Source organism: Sinocyclocheilus rhinocerous, unplaced genomic scaffold, assembly GCF_001515625.1.
Source record: "Sinocyclocheilus rhinocerous isolate Xijiao unplaced genomic scaffold, SAMN03320098_v1.1 scaffold988, whole genome shotgun sequence".
NCBI classification, from domain to species: domain Eukaryota; kingdom Metazoa; phylum Chordata; class Actinopteri; order Cypriniformes; family Cyprinidae; genus Sinocyclocheilus; species Sinocyclocheilus rhinocerous.
Genome location: NW_015650363.1, coordinates 783,000 through 794,188, shown reverse-complemented (window position 1 = coordinate 794,188; position 11,189 = coordinate 783,000). Strand labels below are relative to the sequence as shown.

The 11,189-nt window shown below is 36.3% G+C and overlaps 1 protein-coding gene across 3 annotated transcripts in view; it reads right to left on the bottom strand.

Annotated features, from left to right (window-relative positions):
- LOC107711862 (glutamate receptor ionotropic, delta-2-like) overlaps positions 1-11,189 on the bottom strand; it is a 423,523-nt gene that overhangs the window by 164,566 nt on the left and 247,768 nt on the right. For all 3 annotated transcript variants that reach the window (XR_001636744.1, XM_016516928.1, XM_016516929.1), the window contains exon 4: positions 3,300-3,505. Coding sequence is in view for 2 of the 3 variants with exons in the window: in XM_016516928.1 (XP_016372414.1) it covers positions 3,300-3,505 (206 nt within the window). In the remaining variant the exon portion in view is untranslated. The remainder of the gene's footprint in view (positions 1-3,299; positions 3,506-11,189) is intronic.

Here is an 11,189-nt window from a genome sequence, read left to right as displayed (position 1 = left end):
TATATATATATATATATATATATATATATATATATAAAATCAATTTCAATTTTACATCCTTTTTATTAGTTTAATTTATACAATAAATAAAAGTATAAATAAATGGGTGATTTAAAATATTTATAAAGTCTCTCTCTATATAAATCTAGTTAAACTACTTGGTTGTCAAAATCTAGTTAAACTAGTTGGTTGTCAAACATCATGACCCAGACAAAGCTACACAAACCCATCATGTTTCCTCAACACACTACACCTTAATTGTCTACTGGAGTGGATGGTTTCTCTCCATAGTTTGACAGCTTGTCAGCACAAGTGTGATGGATATGTTTCTCTGACTGTTCACCATACACACATCACACAGACAGATGGCTGGTGGAGCCATGTCCTCACCTCTCACCTCACTGACATGTTCCATTGTGAGGCTGATCTCCTCCTGTTAAATGCCTGGCCTGGGACCCTTCACCCAAAAAAGACCATTCGTAATCTGACTTCATCACTTCAATGCCAGACTTCCTTTGACAGGTAGCACATGAATGAATACATTTGAGCTTTCTCTTTGTCGATGCTGGACAGGATCCAGAAATTCTTTGCTATGCTTGATAGCGGGATAAGAGTAGCGCTGCCCACTTGCTGAATAGATGCAACAAGGTTGAATGTATAGGCAGAAACAAAACTAAATTAAATACATTATTGCTAGTACATTATTATCCAATGTCCAATAAACAATCAAAAGTTTCCCAAATGCAAACAAAGCTCATGATGCTTTCATAAAGTGTCCGAGCAGGACCCAGAATGATGTGTTTAGAGCCATCAGTGAACATTAATCTTGACACGTGTATCTCCCATTGACTGTTGAATGGGGCTCTATGGGTCGTGCAGAGAATCCGGTGCACAGATTCACACACATTAAAGTTTGCATGAGCTTGTAAAAGACTCTGTTAGGCTTCAACAATAAGAATAGGAGAGCATCAATTATTTCAATAAATGTGACTCAACAAACTCCAGTATTGCACATTGGAGACTCACACAATAAAAGCAAAGCCTTTTCTGATTTGTTTTGAGAAACTTCTAAAGGTTGTTTCAAACGAGCCACATTTGGTGAAGCACAGTCCCGCGACTAATGTGATTCTTTATTTTGTCATTATTTAATACCAGCCCTAGTAAAATATGTTCACAATTGACCATAAAACACCTGAGAAGCAGCTGCATGCTGAAACATGACTTCTAATAGGAGCAATTTGTCTCTAACTATGCACAGAATGTCTCCTGAACAATGAACTGGCCTTTAAATCAGCTTTATAGCGCAGACAAAAGGCTTAGATAAGCCAGATATGCTGCTTTTATGTGACAGTTCCTGAACAAACCAGAACACTGCAGCTTCAGTTCCAAGACCTGGTAATGAACGCTCACAACAGATGTTTAATAGTCTTCCCTGCTGTGGTGCTGGAAAACCTAAACACACACACTGCATGCAATCAAAGCCCAGGAAGGAGGCTACAAATGTCTTCCCTTTTTTTTTGGTATAGTGCAGTGTTCATAAATAATTATATTTTATTAACATGTTTTATTATTTTTTTATACACACATACACAATATATACTGTATAGTTAACAGTTAATAGTAACATAATATTAATTACCAACCTAACATTTATTAATTTATTTATAGACCAGTAGCTGCTTGTCTTCTGTTTGTATTTTCACAGCGGGAAGGAAAGGTTGTACAAATTTATGAATTAACCACTCGCTTTTACACCTTCCCGGTTTGTTATGACATCTGTTTCGAACATTACAATGCACATGATAATGTCTGTTAATGCTACAATTAGTAAATCCACTTCACCAGATAATTACTCTTCAACAGTGATGCTACAGAGCTACCGCAAAAATGGAAGTTCAAAGACAAAATGCTCACTTGTTTCTCTGACACATAAGGTCTATACATACCACCATTCAGGGTTTGGGATTAGTAAATTTTTTATGAAATTAATACTGTTATTCAGTCTTAAATAAAATGTATCACGGTTTGCAAAAAATGTTAAGCAGCACAACCATGTTATACATTGATAATAATAATAAATGTTTCTTGAGCATCAAATCAGCATATCAGACATGTGACACGTGACACTGAAGATTGCAGTAATGGCTGCTAAAAATTCAGCTTTGCCATCGCAGGAATAAATTACATTTAAAAAAATATAAAAATAACAATAAATCATTTAAAATTTTAATACTCTTTACTGTAATTCGTATCAAATAAATGTAGCATTGGTGAGCACAAGAGACTTGTTTAAAAACATGTATAGCTCTCTATAAATAAGCTCTGTAAAACCCTCTGTGGGTGTCATGACTCCGACACTAATTTAAGCAAGCAAAAAACAGATCACTTACCAATTATCAATTCAGATTTTAGATGATGGAAATTGATGTGATGTCTGAGTGGCCTCCTTTCAAACTACAAGCCTACGCAACACATGGTTTCCAATATATTCCCGCAAAATAATTTGTCCCAAAAACGTAGCCAAGCGCACTGCGAGAATAACGTTTTCCCATTCAAATCCAATAACAAAAACAATAAGCTGCTTTAAATGTTCTGCGATGATTCCCCAGCTGAAGTGCGTATCTTTAAGACACTGAGCTCCCCCTGATCAACTTATTATTCCGACCCAAGAGTCATTACAGCTGCCTGCAGTCTCAACCACTACTGATGGTTCCTGTCCTATTCCACGTTCAACCAAAATTGGATTTTGATTGCTTTTCACAGGATATTTTTAATTAAAGGCGAATGAGAATAGCAATACTATTAGATTAAGCAATACTTCATGGTTTAATTCCCAGAGAGAGTTATCAGAGAGAGAGCAAAGCCATTTAATGGCTTCCTTACAAATATTGCCAATTAAAACAAGGGACATTTTTCAATCAGAATGAATTACTATGACCCATAGGAAGAAAGGGACTCAGGCCAAAATGGAAAATGTTAAAGCTTTGCATTATAGTAAAAAAAGTGAATGTGTCAGAGTGAATGTATTGACACATACTGTATTTAATCTGCCATAAAAGCTCTGAAATATTCAATTTACCATGACATCATATCCTGCCTGGAGCTGTGAGCCTCACAGATCAACATAATGTGAACTAGTTAAATGGCACTTGGACTAACAGATTGAAGGCCTCGCGTTAAATGCCCGCTGGCTGGATTTGAGGGCCACTACTTGCATCTGTGCAGTGCAAAGAAATCTATTAGTGTAAGAGCAGCCATGTGCGATATGTATTCCTATGTCCTCGTGTGTGTGAATATACCTCGGTAATGAAGGCCTTTGCTGTGGCGGGGCTCATGAACAGCACAGCACGCCTCAGTGTGTCCCTGTAGCGATGCAGCTCTTCCACCCTCATGGTGCGGAACATTCCAGTGATCATCATGTTAATATTGGATTCCACCTTCTGGAGAGACACATCCATCCCCTGCTGAGACGTCTGGTCCAGTAAGTTCTCTATGCCCCGGATATCTGAACAACAACAGACAATATAATTCAAACTACATCCATTTTTTTAAACCTGTCACAATCGGTGACACATATATATTTTCTTAAAGGTGCAGGACGTACTTTTTTGTGATTGTCTTGGATTTATACACACATCTACAGAATGTTTTTTATTTACAGAGGCAGTTGTAGAAATGTAATAGTAAGATATTATTTAATCTGCAGGTTAATGTAATAAAGCAAGTAGTGATCGGCGGGTCATGTGATCTCAACATGGCTGCCCCCATGTGGGTGTCTGCTCTATGTGAAATGAAACCACTTTTATTAGGCTGCTGATATTACTGAAGTGTTCATATCATGCGAGTATACATGATTTTAAACACACTACTTCAAAATGTTGGGGTCAGTAAGATTTTTACTATTCTTCAGCAAGGACACATTAAATCAATCAACTGTTTTCAATATAGATAATATATAAGGTAAAATATGACTGTTTTTACTGTATTTTTGATCAAATAAATGCAGCCTTTGTGGGCATAATATACTTCTTTCAAAAACAAAAACAAAACAAAAAAAATGTTTTACATAAGGATGTGAATGTATTTTTGAAAATTACTGAATGCACCTTTTAAATGCAAGAGCTATAAATGTGTCCCACACAGTACTTTATTAAAATGTAAAATAAAAAAGTACAAATCAATAAAACGTTATTTATTATTTATTTAGCATAAAAATGAATGCATAGTACAAACTTGTTAGCAAATAGTCATATACAATAAGATAGGAACTATTTCTCCTCCTGCTCAACTGAACCTGAGCAGAAATGCTGAAACGTTGTGTGTCACTTGTTATTCATTCATTTAAATTAAAAGTTGTTTAAAGATGGATCATGTTCCATAACTGTTGTTGTTATGATAAACAGAAACAAATGTGTGATGATTTAAGAGCCTATTAAATGTTCAAATATAATCTAAAATGACTATAATTACCCATTTTATCTTCAAAAATTACAAAATAATTTGATTTATTAAGAAATATCAGAATTGACATCGATATCAGCAATAGTACTAGGTATCAGACTGAATATAAACTCCCTTATGCCTGGCAATATCAACCATTTTGTTTTCACCTTCGACATTACCATGACAACCGTGACACAGGAACGCATTAGCATGTGTGCTAACAGCGCTCAGGAGTGGGCGGCAGCAAAAACCTGTGTAGAACATTTATCACTGCGATGTGGCGAGGCAGAAGTGCTGTCTCAGGGCTGTGCTAAATAAAAGATGTATTTCACAGAGGAAGAGTTGCTGCACACTCATCCCTCTGCGCAGGCGGCCTTTCCCTACATCAAACCGTTTCCACCGGAGCGGGGAGGCGTTGAGAAGGCAGGATCAAAGCGTCCCTGAAAGATGGGACTGGGGCGAGGGAACTGGGGGGAATTAAGGTGGGGGGTGTTGAAGGTGAGACTGACTATGTGACAGAGATGTGAGCAAAACAGAGACTTTCAGGAAAAGCATCACATGAAAGTGTCTTTACTGTGGGTAGCCCTTCAGTCACGAGCCACTAAAAGACTTAATATCATGCTTACGTTTTAGATGCATAACTGAAACAGAAAAACAACATGAAACGACTGGAAAATCCATCTTAAGCTAATAGCATTAGCTAGTCCACCTAAGTCATTAGCTACAGTAGATCATCTTGCATCCGCAAAAACAGATACCAGATGGTCAATAGGGTTGTTATTTGGAACATGGTCTAACATCAATGATCAGCTTGGATCAGCTAACCAGCAAGAAAACTAAAAATGATAGATCTAAAAACATCTATCATTTTAAACCAGATTTTTCAGCAGGGTATATACTCCTATTTTCCAAAATATGCTTGCTAAAACATGACATACTTTCAGATTTAATTGACAGGCTACAGAACTTGATACTTCCTGATTGCAATATAGATATACAGTATATTGCATTATATACAAAATTATATAAATTGCAATATATATCAAGTTATAGTAGCGTTGGGGAAGATACAATCATAATTTGAATTACGTAAATTACAGTCAAGCAAATGTATTGGTATTGGCTTTCCTAAGTGGGTGTGCCAACCGACATTAAAAGGAAAAGTAGATGATCAAATGTGCATGTATGATCCCCGAAAAACAATGAGGTCTGTTCTAGCGCGTCACAATTGTTTGAGCTTCCATGTATTTGATGCACACTTTTGTAATGATCACTCACAGAATGGCATTCCGACACAGTGAGCTTCATGCCTTCTTACTTCCACTTTATGTTGCAATTATTCTGCTTATTGTACATATAAAATACAAAAAGTTTATATCAGTAGTCCCATATTCATAATTGTGACCACAAAGTCTATTTACAATGTCTACCATTGTAACATGTTTACATCTGCCAATGCCTGTATGCATTGTGTGTATATACACAGTATACATACAGAAAGTGTGTCTTGTAATATATACTACATCATACATATATTAATTTTACTCTCTGCACAACTATTTAAACATTAGATTGATTTTAATAACTTTAATGTACCAAACATATATTCCTATAGGAATATACAAGTATAGGATCGGGACTCGGTACTGGCAGATAATCTATATTCAATGACTCAGATCGGATCGGGAGCACAGAAATCTGATCGGGACATCCCTAATTTATGTAAAACTTAAAGGGCACCTATTATGCAAAATCTACTTTTACATGCCGTTATGATTTTTTGAGCACTGTGATTTCATATTGCTTAGCAATAGCACAATAAGACATGAAAGAGAACTTAGTTTAGTACTCACATGCTGTGTGACAGCCGCTTTCTGTGCGTTTGCTTCAGATTTGTGCACTCAGAAAACACTATGTCAGAAGTTTAAACTGATATGGCTTTAAAACACATGATTTCAGCACGATATATATGATAATCAAAACTAAACAGATGTTTTTTGGCAGAGGATTTGAGGTACAAGCTGTAAAGGCACAGAAAAGGGGGCGGGGAGCAGTAGCTCATTTGCATTTAAAGATACAGGCACGAAAACAGCGTGTTTTTGCTTCCACTCAAAATAGGCATTTTCAAAATGATATAATAAATGATCTGTGGGGTATTTTGAGCTGAAGCTTCACAGACACATTCTGGGGACATCTGCGACTTATATTACCTTGTAAAAAGGGGCATAATATGTGCCTTTAAAATAATGTGTTTATGTACAACTATTCAAACTATACATGCATTTATGTAAAACTCAAAATAAAAACATTAAACATTAAACAGACATTAAAAACCGCAGTGTACAGTGCTACTGCGGTAATCGCAGTATTAAGTACCTTGTTTCTGGAAAAGCTACACTATTAAGAAAATAACTGAACTGCTATCACACTGCTGAAAAATGTAGACAAGTTAGTAGTGTCACTACTTAAAGTTAATTACCTCCCAACACTGCTGTAAAATTCTCTATTGAAGTACCATTTAACTGAAATCCATTGTTTTTAACTTTCAGGACACAAGAAAACTCGAATCAGAGTGGTTTAGCTCTTAGCTTAATTAGCAGGGTCATCGCCGCCTGCACCTCCACTGAAACTCTGTCATTCGATGCAACTAAAAAGGGAAGACGAGGACAACATCCACAGCACGCCGGAGGAGGGTCAAAAGCACCGGTGCCTCCATCTGTGCACTGGATCCAATTTAAAGCAAATCTATGGCTGCGGTTCTGCTGGAAATCTCTTATTGGGTTCCCCTGCTAGTGCGGAGGGCAGGGCTCCAGCAGACAGCAGCTTGTGTTTATAGCGGAGGACACATAGGGGGACCCGATAAGGTCCCTGTGTTGGAGTGGCATCTGGGTAGGAGCTGTTTACGGCAAAGTTACACGGCTACGATACTGCAGGATGGGGTTGCGGAAGGCAATGGTGTGTTAATGCACACTGCTTGTTATTTCTCAGTTACGACTCTATGAAGTCGGGGACATTACAGAGCTCCCGTTCAAAGATGAGGAGCCTGCTTGGCTTTATTACTTCTGTCTTAACAGGAGAGGTTATAGCAAGAGAGATTAATACAAACAGACACATAGCACAGCGGTAACACACCAATGAGGCCTTTTTCATCTGTCAAAAAATACACATGTAATTATAATCAGCATTAGCGTCTCCGTTATTACAGACTCTGCCCTCACTTTCCCTGTCAGAGAATCTCAGTTTGAACTCTAAGCATTACCAGCATATGCTACTGTGCTCAAGTTTAAAATAATAACCTTCACACAAAACACTCTGATTAGTAGCTCTGTATCATCTTGTGGAAAATTTTGATTAAACTAACATTTTTTGATTAAACTAATAACATTTATTCATTTGGTAGATGCTTTTATTCAACTTACATTATATATATATATATATATATATATATATATATATATAATTGAAAGTTGTTCTGTGTTTAGTTCTTTTTTCCAAAGAGTGGTTGAAAACTGTTTGAGAATAATAATGAATATTCTATTAACTTAAGTTGTTGTTGATTTAAGTTGTTGTTCTTCCTTTGTTTAGTTTGTAACTGAGACTCACGAGACAGAATTTCGTTGTACCTATGTACAATGACAATAAAGTAAATTGAACTGAATTGAATTGACAACCCTAATTTTTAACAGTAAAAATTAAAATGAATGTGTAAATCTGCATATACCCTACCGTTCAAACGCCTGAGGTCTGTAAGATTTTTAACAAGTCACTTATTCTCACCAAGGCTGCATTTATTTGTTTAAAAATACAGTAAAAACCGTAATATTATGAAATATTACAATTTTAAATATGTGATGTCTATTTTAATTCATTTTTAAATCTAATGTATTCCTGTGATGGCAAAGTTGAATTTTCAGCAGCTATTTCTCCAGTCTTTTGTGTCACATGATCCTTTAGAAACATTTCTAATATGCTGCTGGTGTTCAAATACGCTAATGAAACATTTATTTTTATTATCAGTGTTGAAAACAGTTGTGCTGCTTCATATTATTGTGGAAAATACAATATATTTTTTTTGTCTTTTGTAACATTACACAAGCCTTTACTGTCCCTTTTGATCAATTTAATGCATCCTTGCTGAACAAAAGTATTGATTTATTTCAATATCTTACTGCATTTAAACTTTTGAGCAGTAGTGTAATTTTAGTAGAGTAAGTATTTGTTTAAGTATATGTCTATCCTTACTTGCAATATGCAATGTTCAAGAACACATTAGCATTTTACAAATTGCAACAAAATGCTTTAAAATGGTGTTACATATTGGTTTTACCTTTCCTTTCTAGTTTATTTAACAGTACAGAAAATATTTTCCAGATTTTTTTTTTTTTTGAATCTTTTGGCTTTGATATGACAAACACAAATAATACAAAAGCCAGTGAATTAATTTTGCACACGTTGTCTTTATAATATAACCCTTAGTGTTTATCAAACACAGTATAAATGTTTCGTAATACATAAAAATACACAGCTGCTTTTACATTTTAGCAAATAGGGTCACAAGGAGATCAACATATTTGGAGGTCCTCGGCATCAAAAAGTTTGAAAGCCCCTCCTAATTGGGAACAGGGAAGAGGGGTAAGAAAAATCCCAAACTACTCATCTAAAGTCTTCAGTTTACTTCTACCTCCGTTTATCTAACAGAGATATCAATGGCGCTGGGCTTGATTAGCGTATGTCCACCCCTGCCTGAGACTTAAGTCACTCAAAAGCTTGACATGAGTCAATACATGCCAGTTTCCGGTTCGATCTACTGATTACTGATTAGAGGGAACTGGCACTATTTTTGGCTGATGGAAGTTCTTTAAATCAGATTCCAGAGCTAGATAGATGCTCTGAGTGACACAGTTATATGTGGCCTGGTAGAAACTGTGAGCAGAATCCAAAGGACCGGATCTGAGGCCCGCAGCTGAGCGCTGATTGGCTGAGCTCTCACGCTGTGAATCTCCCACTAGCTGCATCCTCTCTACCGTGTTTAATGTTTCCGCTAGGCTTTACGACACTAGCGAGGGACAATGAGGGCTAAAAACATCTTGCTGAGAGAGAAACGGGCAGACAGAGACAGAGGGATATAGAGGAATGTCCCAGATGAAAAGACCAGCTTTGACCAGCATAAATTCCTATGTTGCTCCAAGACGATTTAATATTGAAATATTTTATATTGACGGAAGTATTTTGAAAACTATATTCCTGGAAAATGTGTGGTCAATTAGGAAAAGAGAAAATGTACAATTCAATACATTCTTATTACAATACAGAGTGTCTACCCTACAATACAGAGGGCGACTTGTAATCACGAGAGAATAATAGGGTCATTGGCCTAGATCATTATTAATTATCTCCACAAAAGAGGGACTCAATTTCCTTTATCTTTTTTATCCACTTGTCTGTTAAACATGAAATCATCTCATTTGGACTTGCTGCACATTAAATTAACCTTATCCTGGTCTGGCAAAGTGCTGGACAGGTTATTCTAATATTATAAGTGCTACGCCACGGCTATTCAGACTGAATTTATGGAAGGTGGTAATCGTATTAGAGGTCTTTGACTTCACCTTAAGCAGTGAGACAACACAGTATGTTGAACACATGTCTCTATTAACTACCTGCATAATCTATTCAGAACAGGAATTCAAATTAGAGCTTGACTTTTAGAAATTGTGCATGTGGAGAAACTGTACACATCATATTATATATAAAAAACAGTTACATTTTCTCTGAATCACTACTTTTTAGCAGTTAACAATGGGTTCTATTTTCTCTCAATTTCTCTCACATTTATATGTCTTCAGCTGCACTGTAAAAAAAAAACAAATTTTCCTAAGATTATTGGAGATTACTATATTTTATAAGAAAATACTATTTCAGTCTTTCTACTATACTGTAGATAAGCCAAGTAGGGGACCTACATCACTCGGCAGATGAATGCGAGTCCAGTTAAGTAAGAAGTGTGCATTCTGAAATACCTACAACAAGGATGTGACGTGATTGCAAATATTCATGGATAGCAAATATCAAATCAGACCCTTTGAAAATTACAAATATCAGCATCCGGGACTATAGTGCATCAACAGGTTAACAGGTTATACAGTATATACATTTACTTTAATCAATTTAATTTCAATTTTTGTTTTTAGAACATATATTTTATTTTTTTATTTGGTAACACTTTATTTTGATAGTCCACTTTAGACATTAAAATACATAACTTTGCAACTACATGTCAACTAGCAATCATTATAGTATTAGTAGACTGTCTGCTTAATATCTACTAACACTTTTGATGGTCACTCAATGTCACGAATCCGGTCCATGAACTTCCGTCTGCTTGCCATCAGAGGTCACCCTTTCCATTACATTGACTCTCGCACTACACAAACTGTTGCATCATCCCGGACTACATATCCCATCATCCATTGTACTGATTGCACACAGCACTGATTGCACACAGCTGTATCCAATCACACATTCACTATATATCACTCAATCTGACTCCTATCAAACGGCCGAGTATTGTATGCGCTTATCGCCAGCAGTGATCGCGTATTGCCATTGTTCGACCCTGCCTGTGTTTCTGACCTCTTCTGCTTTAAATAAAAGCTTGCACATGGATCCGCACGTCTCACGTCTTGTCAGCCCCGTAACAGAATACCCGGCCACACAAGGATCCAGCAGCTTTTCATGTGGACATT